This window comes from Stegodyphus dumicola, chromosome 8 (assembly GCF_044657685.1).
Source record: "Stegodyphus dumicola isolate Sdum_Otavi_A_Nest chromosome 8, ASM4465768v1".
NCBI classification, from domain to species: domain Eukaryota; kingdom Metazoa; phylum Arthropoda; class Arachnida; order Araneae; family Eresidae; genus Stegodyphus; species Stegodyphus dumicola.
In genome coordinates, this window is record NC_140775.1 from 111,868,216 (window position 1) to 111,895,220 (window position 27,005).

Below are 27,005 nucleotides of genomic sequence, written 5' to 3' on the forward strand. Positions count from 1 at the left end.
GCATTTTTTATCAGAAAAATTGATTTTTATCTTGATATTTTTTGGGGTGTGGAATGGATTAACTGGATTCCCATTATCTTCAATGGAGAAGTTTGTTTCTAGATATGAGAAATTCACTATACGAGCTCAATGCTGGAATGAATTAAACTCGTATCTCAAGGTCCCACTATATAAAGATTGCATAGGCCTTGACCTCTTTATACATGACAGAATTAATTTACCCAGCACTGTTTCAGTTTTGAAGGAGAATCTCTTGGAAAACAGATCTTCCTTCCCTCTTCCCCTTCTGAGAGGATTTTCGGCCCACCAGTATTTTAAGTGCCCGCATGCCACAGAGACATTATACTCTTACACACCTTCTCTGGGATTTGAACCAGGCCCAAGACTACATCAGCTGGCTTTTCTTCCATCATGCTAACAGGGCAGCTGTAATTTATCTAATTCTCTTAATTTCAAGTTTTACTTATACTGATCTAAACTACTTAAAATATTAACCTTTGAAACTGCACAGTTGACTTATCTTTGCATTGTAACTGCTAAGCAGACTTACACAAACTCAGAATAAAGTTTAAAATAAACCTTTTTAGACTGATGGTTACAAGTTTTAATAATAGAAACAGTTTCTAAACTGCAAGTCTTCATAACTTGCAGGAATTCAGAAACAAATACTTTAGTAAAATTAAACTATTAAATTACTGGGTGAAACATGCTCACTATCTTTGGCTCAGGACTCTAACCTTCACAATTAGCAAAGGTAGAGTAGAAGTAAATGATTCTGTTGCAGAGAGAAGTAATAGTGTGAGGGTCAGTTATAGCTGTTCTAAAGGTCTCTTTTAGACTGTAAGTACTGTGTGTTTAAAGGCATTAACTTGTTTGCCTCCTCGTGGGATTCAATGAAATTGAAAGTTTAGATAAATAATGAGATAACTAATCAATTAACATAAAACCCTATACTCTTACCCACCAAGGTTCCTCAGCCTGCAATATATGAGTAATCTTTTAAAAGTGTCAAGTTTTTCCTCAGGCAGGGACTAATGTCACTAGGATTCAGGGAGAGCTTAGTGACACTTTATGAATTGCAATAAATACTTAATGTAGCTAGCATGTTATTGATATTTACATAAAACTTCTGGATTGAATAGGTTAACAGAAGTCTAGGAGACTGGGACTGAATAAAAATTTAGTTAGGAAATTCATTCTCAGAACTTGGTGTGTAATTTTTTTGGGGGGAAGCTGCTTAAAATTTCCAGGTAATAAGGTGAGGAGCTTCATTTTCTGTTTTTCATTTCTTTGTTGTAGGAAAAAAACTGTAATCTGATTCTTTTCAAAGTTGCATACACATGTAATATTTCATAATTTCTTCAGAGGAGTTTTTGCCACTAGTTTTAATTTTTAGTTGAAAAATTAGATTCAGTGTATGGTGAAATTTTTTAATTTTATTTAATGATTTTATTTAAAATAGATGGTGCCCTGAAAATAACAGTTCAAAAGAAATGATTCGTGTTATGCTTCCATTGTTGCTAGATGCTACCACAGAATCACTTGGAGATTATGTAAGATTCTTGCATTGAATTTATTTATAGATTAGTTGCTTAAGTCTAATATGTTTAGCTTAGGCATTAGCTGTTTAACTGATTTAGCTTGAGTGCTGAATGCTTTTTATATAAATAATTCAAAAAGTATTAAGTTACTCATAATTTTTTAAAGCTGTATTTTGATGTCATTGTATTCTTTTTGTTTATACATGAATCTGGACAATGTTATAATCTGTTGCTGTTAAATGTTATAATCTGTTGCTGTTAAATGTTATAATCTCTGCTTTAACAGAGGCGTTTCAAGATCTATCTGATCTTTCCCCATTTGCAGTCATAACATGTGTTGTCATTGCCGCACAGCGCTAATTTTCTCCACCTCGTTTGAGATTGCTGTTTAATTCAACCTTCATTTGTGTACTTTTCAAAAAGTGAGTAAAGTGCAAAAAAAAATAATTAGGAGACCTAACGATCTGCTATAGCTGTTGTTACCGCAATTAAAAGCCAAGTGGGGTGTGGAAAATAACCTTGAAGTCCATGTTTTAAAGTAATAGCTATAGTGCCATTAAAAAATGTTTTTTCTTAATATCTGAGAAATTGAAAATTTTCTTTAATAAAAATCTGTTTATACTTTATTTATTTATAAGTTTAAAATTGGATTTATGCAAGTTTTAGATTCAAAAAATGTAATTAACAGGAAAATTCAAAATGTTTCAGAAATCTGGGCACTGGACAGATGACGAAATATGATAAATATCTGAATATCTAAATGTAAGAACCTTTGATGGAATTTGCTAATTAAATCCTGCCAATAAATAAATAAAAAGGATAAGACTGGAAAATAAATCATCTTTTATCTCTTCTTTTATTTCGAAGGCTGCCATTTTTCAACTTTAGCACTAAAAACATAAAATATAGTCATATTGTAAGTGTTTGCTTATTGGCATATTTGATTAATGGTATAAAATGTGACTAGAACTAGTGTTCGGGGACTGCATTTGCACCTTATTTTTTCCATGATGATAGCTAATAAGAACTGTAGAATTTCTGCAGGGGTAGTGGGAGAAAGTAACACAATGCATAGTCAAGAAAGTGTCACATCAATAAGATGTAACACCATGAGAGGATCTCATTCTTTTGCTTTTGATGAGGTGAGAGCCAAAAAAAGAAGCAGTTTTTGTCTTTTCATTTATATAATGCCCCTAAAATTTGCTGAGTCAAAATATGAATATAAATTTCATGTATAAGAAATATGTGTTATAAGCTTTGTGTACCGACAGTTTACTTAAAAAAATATACACCATCATCTTGGTTATTAAAATCTTTTCCGTATTAAATCAGTGCAAATTTACCACATAAAGTTACTAGCACTCCACTTCCTCTCTAAGTTGTCTGATACACAATCTGCCCAGTATACGACCATAATCCGGTGATGAATATCGGCCGGTTTAAACCCTTCCACAGTCAGAAATCTGATAACACCTCACTGCTCTGCAGTTGTCGAATTTGGCATTGTGAATACTATGACGTCCTCGCATGCACTGTCGCATCAGTTGGACGGAGCGCCTTGCTTGCTTCTCTCTTGCGTCACGTGTGGGTGCTTATGCATGCGCACACCCACACCGTACACTACACTCACATCTTTAGATGTCTAAAGCTGCATATTCAAATTTCAACCTATTTTATTTGTTACGACGATTTGTAGCTTTTAATTTGAACAGTTCTTATAGAACGTTGAATCCGTAATGAAGAGCAAGAATTTTTATTGTGAAGAAAGCTTATCCATAATAAAAAGGAAACTGGCAGTCAAGGCAGATTAAGTCTTCATTTTATATCAGTAAGCATGTTGCGGCCACAAACAACTTGGCACGTTATTTATGCTTATTTAAAGAAGTTTACATTTTTTGATAGATTTGCAATAAGAAGAGAGCTGCAGTTTAGCTAGACCAAAGACTAGAATGCAATGTTATGTTCAGGATGAAATCTTACTTCAGACTGAGTTAGTTTTGGTTCTCAATGCATTTTGATTGGATAATTAATATTGCTGTTATTATTGGCTGTTTTAGTTCCATTTACATCATTAGAGTTTTCTAAGAGTCATATGATAGGGATTAGTCTCGACGCAGTGCAAAGGGAGATTACTTTTTTTAGAATAGAGAAAGGAAATTAATTTTATGCTGCTAATTTAAATTATATCTTTTACATATTCTTTATTTTTCTGTATAAATTTTTAACATATATATAATTTTTAGCATAAAACTGTTTGAGGTGTTAACTCAGTATCTAATTTCAGATTGCTTGTTTTTAAAATTGTATTCTTTTATATTTTTTAATTTTAATTTTTCATAATTCATCATAATCTTATTGATATGTTAAACTTTTGGAGGAGATGAATGCTGCGGGGGGAGAGAATCAGTAAATGTTTCATTACTGTGTTTTACTGTTTGTTAATCTTTCTTCATTATTGTGCTCAGTATGTTGTTGTATAATAACACATTGTCATATGTCTTTAGTGATGTAATTTATTGCTGGGCTCTCAAAATGAACTGTAGTGTACTGTTTAATATAAAATTCTAATTAATTTATCAATCTAATTATTTATGTGTATTTAAAATTTAGACGACATTAGCATTGGAGAGGCTTATTGGTGCTCCAGAAGGTGATGAATATCTGTCATTTAATTATTTTGAAGTACTCACTCAGAGTTATGATTTGCTTATAAATCATTCAAATAAAGAAAGGTAAATGTTTAGATTTATAATTTTATTGTTTATATTTTTTGTTTAAATTTGATAGATTTGAGAATTGTGCATTTCCCCCCTTTTTTAGCGATGTTGATGAACGTATACTTCACGAATGCCTAAAATTCATGGAAGGCTTGTTAGATAAAAGTGCTGGGAAAAAAGCTATGGAAACATTTTTTGCTGATGATAGTGATAATGGTATTTAGTGATAATTTCTTTTGCAATAAAAATTGTTTTCTCAATTTTTGAATTAATTTTGTACGTATTTATATTTGATGCTTCTCTGATTACAGATATGGTTAACATATTATTATCAGCAGCCAACAGTAACTTGAGTCCTGTGTATGGAACAAGAGTTTTAAAATTTTTTAGCAAATTATTTCAACAGAGTAAGTTCATTTGAATCATGTATCTTAAATTTCTCGAGCCAAAATATGATATTTACAAAATTTTTTTAAGAAATACTTATTTACTTATTTCAATTTATTATTATATTTAGTTGTTTTGCAGGAATCTGGGAAATACTACATATATTTTTTTTAAATATTAGCCATTTTTATTTCTAGAATTTCAGTCATTTATAGTTGCATGCTAGCGTGGCACAACATTTAATTAATATGCAGAAGTATTTTATTATAATGTGTGGTGTGTAATTTCACTGAGATGTTTAAGTACCCAGTTACTTTTTTGTGTCTAAAAATTTTTAGTTCTCTTTTTCAAATTAATCAGCATCCATATTGATAAATTTTTCAAATGGAAAAGCCATTATTTTCTTTTCTCTTTTTTTGGGGGGGGGAAGCAGAATTTTAGGATGGAAGTATTGTAGAGTAGGAGGACATTCTTTATCTGCGGGGAGCAGTAACAGGTCATTTTTAATTTAAATGTTTTTCTAAAAAGGGCTGAAATTATAAATAAAATTCCAAGTTTAGACTTAGCAATAAAGAGCAGAAACATGATTTTTGGCTTTCCATAAGTCAAAAAAGAAACTCAGTGTTCAGTGCATGAGATTTCGACCACTCTCCTGCCAACCCGATTTACAATATATTTCTCCCGACCTTTTTCTTATTCTCAAAATTTCTAACTATTTTTATGGAACTTGGCTTAATACTTCGTTACATGAACAAAACAAAAGTGATTTTGGACGTACGAAAGCAATTGAATTTTCTCTAGATTATATCTTGAACAAAAACTTTAGAATCAGATGAGAATTTCTGCTTTGTGAGTGAGAGCATATGTATCCAGAAATGTCGTTCTCCAGTGGGCATCGAGCTCCACTGCATGTCATCTGGCATATATTAGCCAATGAGCACAAAGCAAGCTCAAGGGTGTCATTTGGATATTCTTTAGTTATTTCGTTCATCTTATCCTGAGTTGTGTGAGCCATCGGGAAATAGTTTTAGAAATTATCATCTTTTGTTATGTCTGCGAGAAAGGTGAAATACTCGTGTATGTTTCAAAAATCATACACAGTTGACTTTCCTTCCATTATTTCCTCAAGGAAATGTAATAAATTTGTGATGTGTACCGTCTGTTGTTGCGATTTTTTGATTTCACGTGGTGGAAGGGCATATGTTCTCAAACATGTGCGTACACAAAAACACAAGGACAACATGAGTTGTTTTGAAAAAAAAAATTTTTTTTTTTTCTTTGGAAACAAAGGACCAAAAAGAATGCAGAATGTCTGTTCTCTGCCTTTTTTAATGGAGTTTTTTTCTTTAAAGTTGCTGATGTTTCTGTTCTAGCTAATGCATCTTTTTCTCATATAAGGTACTTTTTGAACAGATTTCGTGTGTTACTTCATTTAGTCATGACAGATGATATTGATGTTGCCACTGATATATTGCAGTCGCAATTTTGCAGTTTACAATTAGGAAACTTGGATAAAGTTATAAAATCAGCTAGGATTGACACCAGTGGAGTTTAATTGGAAAACTGAAAGGTGCTGATGGAATTTTAAAATATAGTGAGCTGTCTAGAATTATGTTGGCCATCTTGACAGTTCCCCATAGTAATGCAGAGTGTGAGAGGATTTTCAGTGTTGTTGCAAAAATGAGAACTAAATTTAGATCTAATATTAGTGATGACACATTAGAAAAACTTTTATTAACAAAAACAGGCCTGCATGGCAATTGCTATGAACAAAATTATGAAGTTTCTTTCTAAAATGAAGGCAAAATCTGCCACTCTTCAAAACATTTGTACGAAAGCTGATTAAAGTGTTCCCCCCCCCCTTATACAATGCAAGTAATAAAAATGTTTTTTATGTGTAAGGTATTTTTGTGTTGCTTGCATTTAAGAATTACTAACTATTTAAAGTTAATTCATTATTAAAAACTATATTTTTATCATTTAAAAAAGTCTTTTTAACATTGTGAAAAATCTCCTGATTTTTTTAGTGTCATAGGTTGGCAAGTATGTCAGTGGTTTCACCTACAGTTCCAAAGAAGGCATTCAAACCTGCTTCTAGCAGTAGAAGAATCATTGGATTTAGTGTTTATAAATTAGAGCTAAAATTAGGTTATTAAAATATAGCAAAGCAGATAGGGGTCTCTTTCGAAAGGGAGGGATGCTTTTGTGGGGGACTTTCTAAGGGACTTTTGGCTGATATCAACATTCAATATGATGAGAATTATGAAAACCAATCATACAACTAGCATATTCACTTAGGCTGGAACTTGTGTTGTGCTACCAGTATTCATTGGTCTTAACCACTCAGCCACTGGTGGGACTAGAAACTGAAGAAACCAGTTTTAAAAGTTATTAGGAATTGAAACAACCTGAAATTATACCAAAAGTTTTTAAGTAACACTTTGCTCAGTTGGAAAGATTCATTATTTATCACTATGCTTTTTTGGATTTTTGAAGTTATACTTAACCAAGAAAATATTACCCTACAAGCCACAGAAATTAATCCAGTTCAATCTCATTACTATTCTAGTGGTCTAACATTGGTTTGTTCAGTGTTTTTTTAAGAATCAGTTTTCCCATGAGTGAGAGAAGGTAGATGATTAAAATAAGATCATCAAGATGGTTCAGAAAGAGCTGGATAATCTGATAGAGAAAATGCCATATGAAAAAATGTGTCTTCAGTATCAGCATTATGAAATGTTTCTCCATTATTGGTGTCTGTATTGAAAGGGTGGAAGAATTAAGTTTTCTAAATGACAAAAATTAAATTACTCAGCCATATGTACGAAATAAGCCGGATATATTGGACTTCTTTTTCATTTCTTGGTAGAAGGCAAAATGGGGTTTTGGTATAAGATAATTGATAATTTTATTTATATTTTTTTCTTCCACTCGTCCATTTAGAAATGCTTTTATTTTCAAAACTAATTTTTAGATGAAGTGCAAAATCTTTATATATCATTTAAAGGCAAACTTATTGAAAAAGGTTCAATAATTAATTCGATGGGGAAAAAGGAAGAAGATAATCTCTTCATAAGTAGAAGTATGTAAGTTTTCCCCCCAGCATTTTATTAGATTGTGACTTCTCACATGATTTGGTTACAAAAAGTGGCTTTTAGTTAATGGCACATTTGTAGGAGGCCAATGAGAACTTCATTCTTCAGTTAATATATCAGGGAATATCACCATATTTCTGAGTCAGGATGAGAAATCGCCTCAGAAAAAAATCCTCCTCAGAGGTGGATGGACAGGCTTTGGTAGTATTCATAGTGTAGTCACTTTAATGTCATGCATAAACTTTCTGTGATATTTTTCTCTTGAAAATATATGAAAGATGAGGTCTTTATTCATATCCTTCGTCATAATTTAGATAAGCTGAAATACATCATAGCCACCATTTCTTAGCTTACATAAGCTTACATTAAATCTGATCTATTGGATAAATGTATATTGTATTACTAAGGGTGTACCCAAACAAATTTGTGAATTGCTATAATAATAAACTAAGGCTTTCTGTGTAATTCAATAAAGGACTTAAGATTAAATTTGAAAGAAAAAAAATTGCCTTTTAAATTTAACCAAACTGTCTTTGCTTAACAAATTGAGAAATTTGAAAACAATAAACTTTTTTGATAATTTCAATAATTATCTTAGTTTTAATTATGTATCTCAAAAAAATTAAAATGTACCTAATTTGCAATACATCCTATTGATAATTTTTGTCAATAGTTGCTGCATTGCTCTAGATAATAAAACATTTTTTCTAATACTGGATATTATATATCTAGGCACAAAATAGTTCAGAGTTTTTGTTTGTTTGTTTTTTAATAAGTATGCTCGTACAAATCATACATACAATGCTATGAAAATACAATAGATTAAAGTTCATAGCAGATTTGGAAATGATTTTTCCTTTCTGACAGCTGGTTCTCTGAACATTTCATGTTACCTTGACAAGTTCTTGAACAAAAGCAGTTTGTAAATTTTTGCATACAGATCATAAAATATCTTTTAAATTTTTTTCTAAATTTCAAAACTTTAATACACCTTTTGTTTTGCTTCTTGTAAGGCTTGACAAAAATTTTATTTTTAAATTTCTTTTAAACTTTAATTTGTTTAAATCATCTCATTGTTGATTTTATTTAATAGATTTGAAAAGCTTTATAAGTAGTAATATAAATTAAATCATTTATTTTACCCATTGCAAACTTTTAATTTTAGAAGAAAAAAATCCTGGAGATAAAACATTGGAGAAGTTGTGTGCATCTTTGTGCAAAATGAGTAAACTGGGTAAAGTTGATTCAGCAACGCTTCAGCAGTGGTTAAGCAAAGTGATATTTGGTGGTCCTGCTCAAGTATGACATTTTACATGTTAATATTTTTATTTTTTGTATCACATTTGGAATATTTCCAACCTTTCTGAAACTTATTTGTTATACCTGTTTTTATATTTATTAACACCTAGAAGAAGTGTTGCTATTTTCCACATTGTTATGCCATTGTTGATATGTCATCAAGAAAGATATTGTTGCTAGTCAGTGATTCATGAAATATTTTACCTTTCTATACATTGCTTTTAATATTTTTCTATCTATATCAAGTTATTTTTTTTTATAAAAATGCAGAAACAAATGAGCAGATGCTAGAATTTTTAAAAGATTTCTTTTTTGAGTTGACTTTGTTGATTTTTAGTTTTATTCTGTACTAAAGATTTAATTTATGAGTTGTCATAATTTAAAAATTTTAATAGCAATTTCTTTAACATTTTATACTCTAATAGGGAATAAGCACAGGCAAAGAGCTAGAGTTTATTTCTTCCTGCTTTTACAACACATTCTCCTCTCTTCCACTGTTGATCCAAATTTTCTGAACCCTCATTAAATGTAATGACTACATTGGACAGATGATCTAATGCTTTTGGGAAGGATGTAAAATAAGCTACTTTATTTTAAAATCTGCAGTGAACCACAGTGAATTTTTAGAGGCATTAATAACACATTTTTTTATATTATATATATATATATATATATATATATATATATATACAGCATTGCATATATTAACTTATGTATGTAATAATAGTTACAGTTAAGTGTCAGTAACTTGATATATTAATATGCAGTTATAATCTTATAAAATTATTGACTGTTTAGGGCAGTTTATATCTTTGTTACATGTAGCATCTTTAATAATTTATATTTTATTTATTAAATTATTAAATGCAATTAATAATTTAATAAGTAAAATGTAAATTAATTTATTAAATGCAAAATTATTTCTCTCTTTCCTTTAGCCTGTGGAAGAAGGAAATAGCGTTCAAGAAAACAGACTACTTTTGCAGAGCTTAACTTCTTATATTGTGAAGCAGAATAGGTAATTTTGTAAAATTTGACAGTTCTTTCTATATGTGATTTAATATGAAAATAGTTTAATTTCTTTTTTTTAAATGTATGTAATCTGAAATGTTCTGTCATATTTATCTTATCATTTTTATTATTGTACCTTATCATTCTTATTTTGTTCTAATTTATTGTTTTTCTGTATAAGCTGGTTTACAGTTATAAATGATATTAATCATAAAAATGTGGGCTATATGTATCACAAAGCAATGAGACAGGCAAAGAGCTATAAAATTTAGCATCCCTGTTATCTGGATAGAGACGTGCATGCATGAAACCATTTCCCCCTCCCTCCAAAATTTAGTGGGTTTTTTTTTTTTTTTTTTTTTTTTTAATTTTATTTTAATATTAAAAGAAATTTTTTGTATATATTTTGGTTAATGGGCAAATTAATAATCTCAGAATTTCACTATAATTAAATAATTTCGTTATAATTTGCATCATTTGGTAGAGTGAAAATTTCTTTTAAATGGCATTTATATTGAATCTCTACTATAATTTACCAGTTTTTACAATTTTCCAGTATCCTTTGATTTGGGAGAGGGGACATTATTAGATATTCATTACCTTAGACCTCAAAACAGCTTTGAAATTTTTGGTAATAAAACAAACTGTTCACTCTCTTTTGAAACAGTAATGATTAATAAAAATATTAATTGGGCTATTTTCTACTTCCCCCCCCCCAATATAACACATTAAAATTTCTCCACTTCACTTGCAACCAGTATTTTTAACATAGTTACTGTAGAAGTTTTGATTTCTAACTAGAGGTGAAAAAAATTACATGAACACATTAAACGTACTCTTATGCCATCGGATTAATGAAAAGTCTTTGAAAGAAGAGACAAATGGAAACCTTGCTATTTTATTATTCCTAGCTACCATTTCCAAAAGTATCTTTTGCACTACCTTGCTATTGCTGATTACAAAAAATAATTTTTCTGTTTGAAGGCACTTAATTTTTTATTTTCCTCTCATCCAATGAACACTCCATAGAAAAATAACTTAAAATCATGCAGTTTTTGTTCAATGCACTAAAAAGTAAACATTTTGATACATTTTGCTGCTTCAGCAAATTAACCACCAATGTAAATTGCAGACTAATCAACTGTACTTAGCATGTGGTGCAGGCAGCCTAACTATTCCATTCAACAATCATATGCTACATTTTTTATCTGCTTTATGCACCATTTAATGAATATGAGATTTTTTGACCCAAAATAAATAAACTGCTTTTAGAAATGGTAGCCATGAATAATAAAATCATTTACGAACATGAATGTCCTTTCCCCCCCCCAGCAACTTTTTAGCATCCATCTCCAAATAGTTTCAGCATTGATATAAAATTCTACATTGTGGTCACTTTCTTGAGTTAAAATACTTTTTTCTTGAAAGAATGCTTTGATTGGCTCAGAGTAATTGTTGTTAACATTTTTTTTTTTTTCCTATAATGTTTTTACTGTTTTCATACATTGGGACAGTAATGTCTGTATAATGACTTTTCATTGCTGTAGCCGAACTGAAGATTTCCAAAAATTTGATGAATGTTAATAATTAAATATCAGAATCGAAACGGGCAAAAAAGTTATTCATAAGCACTAGACAAGTCTGATTTCTTCAGTTTGCCTATGGATGTAGCATTTTCACATTTTCTTACTTTCTAATATAAACATTTTTCACTTTGCCCTGTTTATACTAATTTACATCTGCTATGAACAATAGAATTTTTCAAAATTATTTTAATTGAATTTTTATTTTATTTGATAGTAGAGATTTATTGTTTTCAGTTGGTGTAAGAGGTATTAAGTTTGCTTAAAAGATGATGATAAGTGTTTACTCAACTTTTATAATATTTCTGCTATTATTGAATGTAAAATGATATAAATAAAAGAATATATGAAAATAGCTCTCCGAAAAATTATGATTTTAATTCAAGCAATGAAATATTTTACAGATTTTTATATTTCTTTAATTTGAAAATGCTAATTTAATTTTTAAAGTGTTACAGACTGCAAGTTTATTATTATTATTATTGTTTCTATCATCATCATTTCATGTGTGGAAGACTAAGGTTTTTATTGCCTTCAGAACGTAATTCTTTTACAAACCTTAGATTTGTACATTAGAAAAGATTTTACACTGATTGCAGTAGTAAAAACTTATGTTTCTTTTGTTGCGGTTTGAAACTTAATAATCATCAAAAAGGTCAAATCATCAAAAGGTATTTTGATAGCATGTATAACTTTTCTTTAATTAAATAATGATATGCAACTGAAAAGCAATTTATAAAATGAATTCCTTTATTAGAATCTGTTTGGAATTTTGTTGAATCAGCATTCTGGTTGAGAATATTTAACTAATTGTTTTTAGTAATATTTAGTTTCTGTATCATTTCATTAAAAAACGATTTTGCTACTACTAAAAAATATAAAAGTATAATTGTGGTTTTTTGAAGATTTAGTTGTGGCTTTTGAAAATCCCTAAGTTTTGTCATTGGGCTCTTGGGTCGTCTGCTCTATCTTTTCAGAAACATTGTGTGCATTCAGAAGATGGCCATTAATGATTTGAACAAAAGAAAATGGTTTCCATATGCCACAAAGTAATTTTCAGGGATGTTTTGCAACCTTGATTGCTAGCAGTTGCTTTGAAAGCAGGAAGAAAAGTATGCTTTGGAGTAAAATCTGGAAATGATTACTTTCTTGGGAAATTCATATGTTAAACATTTAAAAAGTATAGTTGGAAGCTCTAGGTGCTCTCGTTGGGTTCGCATGAGCTGTTTGTTAAATTTTCTTTCATTTGAATGCTCTTGTATTTTGTTTATCTATTCTGAGAAAAAATACATGGTTTACATATCAGAATTAGACTTTGATCTGGTATGATTTTCTTGTTCATGTCATTAAAGTTAACCCCTTAACCTACGCTTTAGATTCGGAGATGTTGGGTCGAAATTGTATACAAGCTTGCACAGCGTTCGGGACATTTGCACGACTTGTGTAACACGCTAATCCAGGCAATCATAAACATGACGAATTATGTAATTTTCGAAGAAAGTATAGGCGAATAATTATTGATGATACATCCAATGACGATCAACTACCAAAAAGAATAAGAAATAGTCCAAAAATCTGGAACTATACGATGGCTCCTGGCATAAGAGAGGAAGCCTTATGTCAATTAGGAGTAAGTAGAGGAGAATTTGATATATTTAATCTAATATTTGATGACATATTTTGGAACAATATTGTAACCGAAACAAATCAGTATACAGATCAAGTACGAGAAAATCCACATAGAACACGAGTGTAAAAAGTGTAAAGTTTCGTTACATGTACCAGAATGCTTTGAAATATATCATACCGTTACAGATTACTAATTTTGTATTTTGGAGTTTTGTATAAATAAACATTTTGTAATACTTGCATCTACCACAATTATTGCGTCAGACTGTAATTGCATGTCAAATATTCCACGTAATATTCACTTCTGGCCCGATCACCATACGCGACCTATGCCCGTGAAAGTTAGGTTTGGCCCGACCATCGTATGCGGGCTATGCCTGTCATTGTAGATTAAGGGGTTAATAAAGCAATTCAGCAGAAAGGCATGTAATTAGAACCCAATAGTAAAACTTAAAAATGCAATGCCAAGCATTATTGAAGAGTTCTGAAAAAAGTTGTTTTAGAAAAGATAAAAGAAGAAAAGTGATCATATCTTTAGGAGGTTTTGTCCATTCTAGTGATACCCGATGCAGAACTATAAACAAAAGATGCTTTCTTATGAAAACAAGTAAATCTATATGAGTAGAAGAAAATCAGTTACATCTAAGTTCTAATATTGTAATAGACATTGCTCTTATACTGATGGAAAGTTTCTCTTTTGTCAGAAAGATGAGCAATTATCAAGTCATTGTTTTGATGTGTTTAGTGTCATTTGCGGCATTAAGAAATTACCAAAAATAAGGAATATATAAGCAACAGTTGTAAAAAACTTGTAGATGCTTTTAAGTAACCCAAAATAAAACTCAAAAGATATAAATGCCTTAGATCTTGGTGATGATTTAGAAATGCTATCCGTTATCTTATCCAATCAGTGTCAGTAGCTTCAGCAGAAAGCAGCTTTTAGTCAAAACTGAAACTGATTTTTAAAAAAAAAAAAAAAAAAAAAATTACAATTTTTATTGAAGGAAGAACAATTAGAAGGTTTTTTCTATAACAGTCGGTAAGTAGATTGCATGTTTATTGGACATTGACACATTAATTGTAATGTTGAGTGCTCAAAAAACATGAAACAGTAACATTTAACAAATGCAGAAAACTTTATCTGGAAAGGAGAGAAAGGGTGAAAAATTATAGATTATGTAATTTTTTGTGACAAAGTTATGAAGTTAAGTGAAATTATAAGAAAAATAATAAAAGTTAAGTTTAAAAATAAGTCGGACTAAATATTTAAATAAATGCTTACAATATAATATTTACTGTAAAATAAAAATGAATTAGAATAAATGTGCTGTAAAATATGATTTATATTAAGTTTTTTTTTTTTTTTTTTTCTATACATGTTAAAATTTTCCATGTAAAAATTGTTTAATGTTTTAAAATTTTGAATTTAGGGAAACTGCTTTAGACATTTATGCCGTTTCTGGCATAAAGTATTCTGGCATAAGTGTTAATTATGGTTAAGTGCATTTTTATTTTATTATTTTGAAAAGTATTCCCAAACAGAAAAGATTACATAAGTATTAATAAACTTTTGAAATAAAAGGATTAGTGATTCTAATTTATGTAACAACCTGATTATGCGATAGAAATTGTACTATTAAAAGGGATTCCTTTAGGGGGCCCTGATCTTCCAACTTGCAGGGGCTCCCAAAATTTCTTAAACTGGCCCTGGTTATCTACCAAAATTATGTGGAACAAAATAAGTTTGAAGTTCATGCTCCTCCATGTTAAATTTTCTTAAAAGGAACTTTTAGTATGCATTTTGTAGTATATGATTTCATTTTAATTAAAACTGCTCTTATTTTTTTGTAGTGCTGTAGCTGAAAAAGTGGCTAATACATTTTTATCCGCTATGATCCCAATGGGTTTACAAATTTTATCACCAGCTTCAGAAGGCATTGGTTTTTCTGAATTAATGGTTGTTATGGCCATTCTTTCTGGAGCTGGATCTGGAGCAGGTCATTTTCAACTTTTTAAAGCAACGCCAGCATGGCTTGAACTATGGTAAAGTGAAAGATTTTTTTCTTATAGTCATCCAATTATGATTTTTGTTTTTTCCAGTTTAATTGTGTGTAGTAACATACTGGTCTGCATCTTTTATATTACTTCGTGTTACTTATTAGATAATTTATTAATATCAGATATGCAGTCTATCATAGTTTTATCATTTGGCAACAATAAATATTATATATATATATATATTTTTTTTTTTTTTTTTTTTTTTTAATATAATATGGAAGTTTTCGGATAGTTTTTGAGAAATAGGGACAGATTTTCTCTTGGTGTCTGGCTCTCTTTTTTTATATTTAAATAAATGTCTCATTCTATTATTTAAAATTTATTGCCTTTAGTAGGATTCTTTCCAAATTTTATACTTTGTGAAAGAAAGTAAAGTATTTTTATATTTAATTTTTTTTTAATTTATAAGCTGACTTTTATTTTATGACATAATGATGAAGAAGTTCTGAAATCATTCTGAAGGTCTTGTAACATAAATGATTGAATTATTATCCTAAAACACTTTTGTGAACTAATTGAATATTGTAATTTTTAGTTTTCTCTGTCTTTTTCATTACATTTTACTCTGAATCACAGATATTTTATAAAATATCATGCTTTATATTAATTTTAATTTTTTTTTTTTTTTTTTTTTTTTTTTTCTTAGTAAAAAGTACCTTGCCCAGAAGGATGTTTTAGAAAAGTTAGAGCAGAATATTTCTGGTGGCAAGGTAATTTTTGATATTTTTTAAATCAGAGATTTTATTATGATGAAAATATTTGCATAATATTTAAAGAGTTATGAGTAAGTTTTAAATGCTGGGATGTACATAGAAAGTATAAGTATTCAGAACAGCATCATCTGGTTTCCTGGCTCTGTAATTTATAATTTAATTCATTTAATTAAATTATCTTTGGATTTGTTAATATATTTCAACAATTGAATAGAAATATCTGAAAAATTTGATGTCATAATGTTTCAGATCTTTCTATTCAAGCTGATAATAATTTTGGGAAATTTTTATGTTTAATTTTATTTAAATGTCTTGAGTCTTTGTAAAACGGCAGTGTTGTGCAGATTTATATCTTTAAATTTGATCTGATCTTTAATGTCAAGTTTTGATAGTTTAAGTTTCTCTTACCTTGGAAAAACTCTTGAAATAATTTTCGGTTCTTAAGAAACCCTTATAAAAAAAACTGCAGTTAATGCTATTTTTTGTATACGTAGTTAGGTGGTAGAATTGTATATAATTTGTTGAATAGCACTGTAATGCTAAAGCGATGTTGAAAAACAGGATCTTGTATTAATATGTTTTTAATTTACTATGTAACTGTTTTATCTTTTTTTCATTATTTGGTGTTTTATTAAATTATAGTTCTGAAAACTTCGGTTCTGAGTGTATTGTTTTTAAATTGTATTTTTAAGTCCAAATAGTAGTGCTATGAAGAAACATTTAAATGAATTTAACAGCATCCAGTATGAAAGTAAAAATAATAAAACATTCTGCATATATATAAGTTTAAAAGTAATGTTAGATCCAACTCATCAGCAAGAAGACATGAATTTTACCTAGGAAATTAATACATGAACTACATAAAAGTAAAAGTCTAAGATACTAAGACATTGATCTGAATTTAGAAATTAATAAAGAAGAAAGTAATTTTGCTAAAATTAATTTCCCTTGTTTGGAGCTTCCTAACAGAATTTCTCAAGGGAAAAGTGTTTTGAAGCTCCACCTGGTCGATTAGTAAGAGATCCAAGACAAATTTCGCTCTGAGTAATTCACTGAGACTCGGAAGCCTAGTCCTTAATTAATTAGTCAACTAATTGATTTCTAGCAAAATTACTTTCTTCTTTATTAATTTCTACATTCAGATCAATGTCTTAGTATCTTAGATTTTTACTTTTATGTAGTTCATGTATTGATTTCCTAGGTAAAATTCATGTCTTCTTGCTGATGAGTTGGATCTAACATTACTGTTAAACTTCATTATTAAATTTAGCAGCACTTTCTGCTAGTTTATTACTTTTAGTTCAAACATACTTTCTTTTTACCTCATTGACTGCTTCTTTTCTCTCTCTCTCGATATATATATATATATATATATATATATATATATATATATATATATATATATATATATATATACACACACACCACTATACCTACACATTAATTTAGAAACAGTTATCAGTAATTTTCCAGATGGAGACTATTTATCTGTAGACTAGTTAATGTTATTCAACTTTGATGCTGAATTTTTTTAATTAGTTTCTGTTACTTATTTTATCCCTCATTGTTATTAAGAACTTTACAGCTAAGGCGTAGAGCCACCATCATTTTGAAAGGGCATTAAATTGATTTTCATTTGAGGCTCTTAAAATTTTGTGTTAAATAAGCTTTGGGCCATCGATGTCAAAGAAGCATATTAACATAACTTTACCAGCTCCAGTGGACGTGCCAGGTTTCTCAGGCATGGGTATGAAGAATGTCGCCATTCCATGCTCATGCTTTTTGTGGCTGGATCAAAGTGATCACACCATGTTACATCAGCAGCAGTGATCCTTGAAAGGAATTTATTCTTCATTTCATCGTACTGCATAAGGTGTTGCATGGAAATAGAGATGCATGAATCTTCTGCTCCTCTGTAAAATGTTTTGGCACCCATTGCTCACAAACCTTGCAATATCACAACCTTTTATGCAGTATTGTGTGCACACTTCCTGTGCTCATAGACATTTCCTCCTGTATTTCTCGAGTGATATGCAGCTTCATTTCCTAATGAGATGGTCCACAAATGCTACTGCTTCTTGAGTGATCACCGTATGCACTTGACCGGGTTGTGGCCTGCCGTCAGTACTGCTTTTCCCTCTAAGAAAATTCCTATACCATCGGAATACTGATCTGCTTTTCATACTGTGGGTGAAGAAGTATGCCATACACATTTTACATTCGACACTAGATTTCAGAAGCACTCGCATTTTCTGCTGTTAAAATTTGTACTGTGCACATTAACACCATTTGGAGGCATCCATGATGCGAACCGTGCCTTTTAATGTGTTCCGATGCTATCACACACGCGTCTGGCAGGATCTGACAATAATGTATGCACTTCCAACACTCTTTGCTCTCTATAGGGGCTTGCATGGTCATATTTTTGTTTAAATTGGGAAGTTATTACAGCAATGCCATTTTCATTTGAATGACCTTATATGTATATACAGTATAAAGTCCGAAATCCGGACGTCCATTATCCGAAATGATCTAAAATCCGTACCTCAAAACCACCAACAAGGTCTTTCTAGTAGGCTTTATGCATGAGCATTTGATTCTCCCCCCCCCCCCTCCGTGCATAATAAAACATCTGGAGAGTCCCGATTCTTAATTTCACTTTGACAATAAATAAAATACCTTGTTATTGAAGAAACGATCATTTTAGCATAAATTTGTTTTTCAGTAATTTGGCTCCGTTGCTGTGTATCTGCTTGGCACACATCTCAAACAGAAACATTCCACGTAGATACATCGGTGATCTGACTCCAACCTGGGGAATCGCTATTTATTATACTTTCCTTTCATCATCGCATGTTATTCAAAACATGACAACTTGAGTAATGACTCTTGTAGCGATGCCTAAACATTTTTTTTATGTTAGTAATTGAATAATAAAGGAGTATGGAAACCTTTTATGTTGACATTAGGCTTGTCGACGATTAGAGATTTAAGTTAAATGTGCTAAAAATGTTGACGAGGAAAAATTTAACAAAATTTTTTTCCCATATACTAAACACAGATTTTGTTGTTGATACTCATAGAACCAAAGATTACATTCAGGGCTATTTGAATAACTGATTTGTTATTCACATAAACCCAGAACCAGTGCCAGGGTCCAGTCCACACCGAGTCGCAGAATTTAAGACCCAACTTAAACACAAAAAAAAAAAAGCAACTTAAACTTACATTGGAAGAAATGTTTAATAAGGTAAACAAATAAATATTAAGTTTTTGTAAATTTTGATACCTTTTAGATCATAAATAACAATTTCATATTTTTAATTTTAGAATTTCTACATGCCCTCTCACTAAATTTAAACTGATGATCTAATATCCAGAAAAATCTCGAATCGCCGAAATCCGGATTTCGGACTTTGTACTGTATACGTAATCAATTTCAAGTGAAGTAAAAAGTTGGAACATACAAATTGTTTGGATGAATTTAATTGTAGTAGAAGGTCTTTCATAAAAGTTTTGCTCGCTTTGCCCATTTTAGCTATAATGAATTGGTGCTAGAGCTGCTTAATTTTATTTTCAAGATCTTTCTTGTTATGTTATGCAAGTAATGAATCTCTGCAAGAAAGAAATTCTCCATATGAAGTCATTGAGAGTTGCATCTTTCCATTCAAGATAAGTAGTAGTAGACAAATTAGTCTTGTAACTAGTATTGATTATGAAAGTGTTTAAATTACTTTCAAATTGTTGGTTGGTTGCAGTATTTTTTGATAATATGGAATGTGGGATGGAACTTAGTTCCTAAGTGCATTAATTGTCTTAAAGTTGTGTCTTTTACAAACATCAAATTTTCTGTAGTGACATGCTAGTGATTTTGATCTACAAAAGCACTGTATTCTGGTAGTTTTCACTCTCCGGAACCTGGCACATCAATCTTGTGGTGGTTGGTAATCAAGTTTCCAAGTGTTTTATTAAATTTAAAGCTTGGAATTGCTTGTATATTGCTAGATAGTCGATATTGATGTTTTTTAAAAAGCTGATTAACATTTATGCAATCATAGATATGATGTTTGAAGTGAATAATGCAAAAAATTTTGTTGTCAAGAAGTTTGCTAGTATGCAATTTGTAATTACAAAAGTCTATTATAATCTAAGCAGTTGGTGGCCATCATACTTAGTCTGAAAAAAAAATTGAGAAGTTGCTATAACATTTTATTTTTGAACATGTGGAGTAAAATTAATGAGATTTTTGGCGAAAGATTTTGCATTTAAGAATTTGTTAAAATTATTGAAGAGTTGATTGGTATCCAACATTGCAAAAAAAAATTTCTTTTATCATTATTACTTTTTCCCTTCCCCAACCTTTTTTTTTTTTTTTTTTTTTTTTTTTTTTTTTTTTTTAACTGAACCTTCTAAATTGAGTGTAGACAGAGTGTTCTTTCTTCTTGATAGCTGTGTTGTGTAAGTACAAGTTGAGCCCATAAGGGTAAAGTGATCTATTTTGCAGAATGTAGATAGATTTTTTAGAGTCTTAATTTGGTGTTAGGAATTATATCCAAAATAGCAATTTCGTTATTGTCAAAATCATGCGATTGAAAATGTTTTAGAATTGCAGTGTTGTTTAGTTTTTGGTGATTAATTGTTTAGACAGTTAAACTTTTTAACCCTTTAACGCGTGCAATATTATTTTTATAATTTTTTAACTAAAACACTCTAGAAATTGAATATTTTGATCCTAGAGACAAATAATATGTGAATTTTAAAAAAAATCTACTGTTGCCCATTGATCTGTGGGTGATGGTCGCACTGTGAAACCAGCACACATCTGGAACTTTGAAACTTGCTGAGATAGTAGGAAAAACAATCTTACCTCTTTCTGTGTGCATTTCCAGTAAATGACGAAATTTGTCAATTTAAAAATAATGTATGTAACAACTGCATTAAATGTAAATTTTTTACATTAATTTACAAAGTAAATCGCCAGAAAAAATTAAAAAACAAACATTTGTGTAATTTTTCTATACCAGTGAAAACATAAGAACCTGCATAATAAGGACATTTGGATAAATGGATTAAAAAAAACTCAGTAAAGTAAGGATAAAAAAACCTTTTTTTTTTTTTTTTTTTTTTTTTTTTTTTTTTTTTTTTTTTTAAACATCAAAGAACATGGTTTTTATATGTTAACTGGGGGAGGGCTTGTTCTTTTTGGTTTTGGTACAGATCTTTGGTTTCTCATTCGTATTTCGTTCCAAAATATTTAGAAAATACTTTTTATTTAATTAAAACTTTTGTGTGATTTCTATTCTTAATTATAGCAAAGTATATTTACATTACATTTAAACCTCACAAAAGAATTTATAAAATCACAATACTAGCATAGGAACCAAGCATGTTGAGGTCAGAAAAATCTCTGGAAAAGAAAAACCTTTTCACTGGGCAGGTGCATGTATTGTTTAGTAATAAAATTAATCCGTGACTTTAAAGCCCCTTATCTATATCTGGGTAATAATAAGCATTTTTATTTGAAAAGCAACAAATGCCATTATAAAGAGCAGTGGTTTCAAAGCACGACCACTGAGCCTCTAGAGGATTGTGAGCATTGTGACACAATGCACTAGTGGCTCAGTGGTCATGCCATGAAATCACAAAGTAAATGCCATAAATTCGAATTTCTTTTGAAGGTGATGCTGGTGTTCGTGGATTGGATCAAGGACGGCATTAAGCTTACATGCTTTTCAAAGTAAATTTTTGCATTTGCTAATTTTAATATTTTTCAACTGAGCTCAGATGCAAAAGTAAAGAGCAAGCTAACGTACATTACAGTTAGTTTTTTGGTGAGGAAAACTAAAACCTAATGAAAGATGGTGAAAATTAAGAAAACCTTTATATGCCACAGGCGCTGAAAAAAGTAAAAAAAAAAAAAAATCAATGTAAAAGGATTAAGTTGTGCTGAAAGCTGCAGACAAGAGAGTTACTCTAGAGAATGTTCAAAATTGTAGAAACTACATTCAAATAATAAAAAAACGACTGTGCGCTGAAGCTGCAAGATAAAAATAATTTCAAAGTAAAGTAAAAAGTCTGAGGTTAATTTAATATAAATTTTGTTCCAAAAAATATATATATGTTTGTGTGTGTTTAAAGGTAAACTCGATTTCCTAGCTTTGTGAAATTGGTTGCAAACACCAATACCTATATGTATATATATATATATATATATATAATTTATTTCCTAAACTGTATTGATTAATTGATTATATTATCTCCTAAGTTTAATTAAAGTAGAATTATTTTAAAAGTGTGCATCCATACTGGTAAGTTATATTTTGAAAGATGTTTTGAAGTAATTTGAAAGCAAAATGTTAATAATGTTTTAACGGGGACTGGAGTTAAATCATCACGAAGAATAATATTTCAATTGTAAAAGGAAAAATTAAAACATGTAATTATTGTCATTGATCGGAAATTAGTTGACTTTTCAAGGGGAACAAACCAACTCCCGTTCAATGAACAATAATTGATAAAAAATACGTAAATATGAAAGTGTTTCGTCTTTACTCGAGTTATAAGTTAAAGCCAAACCGGCAATTCTAGTCAGGCCAAAAATTTCCGCGAATAGTTGCTACTCAAAGAACTTATTCTCATGAAGCATTTTAGTCAATTTAATTTGGAGTAAAAATCAATTACTGTAGAGAAATCCTGTAAAACTCGAGTAACCGTCCCCGACACTATCATCTTTATGTATTTGAGTACAATATTATTTGTAGAAATTAAACATTGGAAATTGTCATTATGAAATCGAATTCAAAGTAAAGTTGAAATAAACATAGATTATAAAAAAGATAAATAATGCAAACTTTGTAAAAACAAATCAAAGAAAACATAAAAATAATATAAAAATAATATAGAAAATAATATAAATAAGATCAGTGAATGTACATGAAGATATAAAGGCCAGAAAGCTATTAAGTAACTTACATTCTTTCTAGTGGGGGAGTTGGCAAAGTGTTCTCTTCGTGTCTGACTCAGAACTGTAGGGTGTCCGAAAATTCTTAGCGGCAGTAGGGGCTTTGAATAATACAGTCAAAAGTCGTTATTCCGGACTCATCGGGACTTCGGCAATTCCGGATTATCGATTTTTCCGGATTATAGATCATCAGTTTAAATCTGGTAAAATGGCATGCAGAAATTATAAAATTAAAAATATGAAACCGTAATTTACGAAATTAAGAACAATTATGATCTAAAGGGTATCAAAATTTACAAAAAAAAAAAAGCTTAATATTTATTTGTTTACTTTATTAAACATTTCTTTCAATGTAAGTTGTTTAAGTTGCTTCGTTTTTTATGTGATAATACATTCTCTTTAATTCTATAAACAGACATAATTTCGTGTTCAGTTACAAAGTTCCGCTGTTCAAGTCCTATAATTGCTGTGTCAAGAATACCGACTAATTTGTCAATCGAAACTTTTTCGTTTTCAATAACCTCTATCACTTTCTTCGCTATCCGAAGCGAATTATAATGACGAGGCATTTGATTTCAATCATATCAAAGACACATCGAGCTGAAATACTACATTGAGTAAGCAATTATAAGCCAAATAAAATAAAAACATCTGCTCTTAAGATAAGGATAGTGCTGGATCAACTTCCAATTCATTGCACGCCGCCCGGTGTTAAAGATAAACAATGTTTAGATAAACAAACGTTAAAGTTTACATAAACAAAGGATATGCCTTTATCCATTTTTTGCAGCAATTCTACTTTTTGTTTAATGGACTCCGAAAGATACTTTCGCTTTGTATATCCTTTACATATTAGTAAATATATATCGGAAATTCTATTTGACATAATCGAAAGTTCAAGCTTACTTTTATAAAATTGCTCTGACAATCTGCAAAAAATAATAATCCGGATCCAATTCGAAGATTAAGGAACAACGCAATCTGCAACATTAACTGAAATAGATAATTAGATAATTTTAGCTTAGCTTATCCCGTCCGTTATACATTAAACGCGCATTCGTAAACGTATTTTGCGCACGCGCACACGCAAATTCGCAGCGGTAAAGGTCTTACGCGCATGCGTGAAAGCGACGCATGCGCAGAAAGTTTGTAGCTTTGAGGTCCGGATTATAGATCATTCCGGATTATGGGTGTCCGAATTAACGACTTTTGACTGTATCAGTCGGTAAGACTTGGGTGAAGTAATTTATGGTAGTGGGTGGGACTTGGAATTCTTGAGGGATGTATTTTGTGGAGTTCTTATCTGAGAGAGACCGTCTGTTAAGATTTTTTTGAAAATACTAGTGAATGGAAATTAATTAATTTCTGGCTAATTGTCGTGTCGCAATGATTAAGAATTTAAGAAAGGAAAAAGGCATTTTCGCTGTCCAAGAGCTAATAGACAGTCTAAAGGCAGGAAATAGGCCCATTTTTTTAGTAACAGTATAGTAACAGTATATGTCTGAAGACAATTAGCTTTTTACAATATATACAATTGAGTAATTACACTATATACAAATCTTTCAACTGACAGTCATCCAACTTATACCGCCTTCTCAGGTTTAGGAATAAATTATCATATCCCTATCAGTTAAATGATTTAGAGTGAGTATTTAACGCCTGCTCTTTTAAGGCAATGGTTGATAAATTGAAAGGGAATTAGATTATTTTTGAGAATTTTGATAAGGATCAAAATTTCGCGTTGTAAATCTATTGTATCTGTGCATATAGTTTTAATTCGTTGTATTTGATTAATTATAGTATTGTTAGTTACTTTTTTGGATATGTTGGAGTTCCAATTTATTAATTTGTTAATATTGAAATTGAAGTTTCTTGTTTTGTCAAAAAGTAAAACTTTTTTGTAATTAATGATTTGAAGATCTAAAAAGTCTATGTTATTTTGTGAATTATTAGTTTTATTAAGTTTAAGACAATTCAGATAAATGTCGGAGTTTTCAATTTTACCAAAATTATTAATTGTAATAAGGTCATCAATATATCTGTAGGTGTGTTTGTAGTAATTTAACTCTTGTGGTTGTAGATTTTTTTGGAAGTTAAATTCTTTGACAAATAAAAAGATATTACAGATCGAGGTGCTGGAATGTAAGCCCATTGGCAATCCTCTGACTTGTTTAAAAAGTTGATTTTGAAACTTGATGTAGTTATGAAAAAGTGTGCATTTTAGGTAGGTTTTCCATTTGTCAAGAGTCACGATATTGAGTATATTAGGGAAAAGTTTTGGTAGATCAAGTAGACTGGTATAGATTTCTTCTAGAGGAAGTGAGGTATATAAGTTTTCAAAATCATAGCAGTTAATGTTTTGGATGTTAATGGTATGAATGGTATTAATGACAGGAGTGTTATTATGAATGATCCAGCAATAGTTATCATTAGTGTTACAATCATTGAAAATAAATTTACAGATTTTATTAAGTTGAATTGAAAAATAATAGTCTATATTTTTCTTGTAATTATTAGTTCCATTAGCTATAAATCTAAATTTTAATGGTGTTTTATGGAATTTGGGAATCGCATAAAGATTAGTAAATCTGTTGTAGTTTGCATTGAAAGTAATATTGAGTTTCTTATGAAAAGTTTTAATCCTGTTTATTATAGATGTTTCTGTAAGGTTGGATAATTGATAAGTAGTTGCGTTGAGAAGTTCTTTATATATATATTTATATATATATATATAATTATGTCTAGTAGAAACCTTTGTAATAAGTTTCTAATCATGTCAGAGCTGAACATAGAAAACTGCTTTAAGAAATTTTACTTTATGTCAATGGCAAAAAAAACTACATATCTAGTTGCATTTAAAGTATGGCAGAAAGATAAGAAGATTGGTTTTTGTGAACATATTATGTGTTCATAAGTTACTAATCAGTGATATTGCTTTCAGAATAGCTCGTTGGAGAATTGCTTGCTATCAGAGGTGTCACTCCTAATATTTGGTGCACTGCTATCTTACTCAAAGTGGAATAAGTTTAGACTTGTTTGTTCCTGTCTTGTGTTCAAACTTCATTTTGAAAATTGTGGAAATCATCAAACTGATTGATTGTAATTAATTTTATTATTTAAAAGAGACTGGCTTTTATATCTTAATCTAATCTGTTTTGAAAGATTGTGTATTGTATTTTAATGTGTGCTTTTATGACTTCATTCTCTGGATTTGGTACATTTGTCCACCCTTTTTATTATTATTATTATTATTATTATTATTTACTAAGAAATTGTTTTATTTCATAAATTAGATCATCCTACCTCATGTTTGGCGCATTATAATCATCTTTGGTTTTGCACTAAAATCTCACTCACCAAACTGATTGATTCATGCAGTGATATTATAAAATAAAAAATGAAAAGAAAAACTAGATATTTTAGCTCTCAATACACAAGAACTTAAAATGAAAGCTTTTGAAATTTAATTTAAAAAAAACAAAAAAAAAAAAAAAAAAAATTTGACTGCCTAGAATAGATAGGTCACAGAATATTAGCAGCCAAATTCTTTATTTTTATGTATATGTAGATGCTCTTATATATTTCAGAAAAAAATAAGAATTGATTTTTTTATTTTAATAATCATTGAAAAAATTTTGCATGTGAAAGCTATGCAGTTGAAACACATTGTGGTTTCTTATTTAACACATTTAGTGGGTAGTGAAACTTAGCTAGTGTTGAGATAACATTCCTGCTTCTTAAATTTCCATTCCCTGAATTTCTACTGAATATTTGTGGTAAGAAAATATGACTGCTGTGCTCTAAATTTCATTTTTAATCAGAGTTTTCTATTCACTTTTGTGGGTCTTAATTTAATTATTTAATGTGATGTATTTTTCAAGGTTAGATAAATTTATAAGATAAATTTTTAAAATTTTGCAGCATCAAATAATGATGGAATCTTGTTGCTATTTATTGTCATACATGGCTGATGTTGTTGGTGCTTTACGTTTTCAAAATGACAAGTAAGTG

The 27,005-nt window shown here is 29.9% G+C and overlaps 1 protein-coding gene across 2 annotated transcripts in view; it reads left to right on the top strand.

Moving 5' to 3' along the window:
- Positions 1-27,005, top strand: part of poe (E3 ubiquitin-protein ligase-like protein poe) — a 281,770-nt gene that overhangs the window by 150,967 nt on the left and 103,798 nt on the right. For both annotated transcript variants that reach the window (XM_085822285.1, XM_085822286.1), the window contains exons 30-38: positions 1,463-1,553; positions 4,152-4,273; positions 4,362-4,474; positions 4,570-4,665; positions 8,906-9,039; positions 9,978-10,057; positions 15,114-15,305; positions 15,967-16,030; positions 26,916-26,998. In XM_085822285.1, coding sequence (XP_085678411.1) covers positions 1,463-1,553; positions 4,152-4,273; positions 4,362-4,474; positions 4,570-4,665; positions 8,906-9,039; positions 9,978-10,057; positions 15,114-15,305; positions 15,967-16,030; positions 26,916-26,998 — 975 coding nt within the window. The remainder of the gene's footprint in view (positions 1-1,462; positions 1,554-4,151; positions 4,274-4,361; positions 4,475-4,569; positions 4,666-8,905; positions 9,040-9,977; positions 10,058-15,113; positions 15,306-15,966; positions 16,031-26,915; positions 26,999-27,005) is intronic.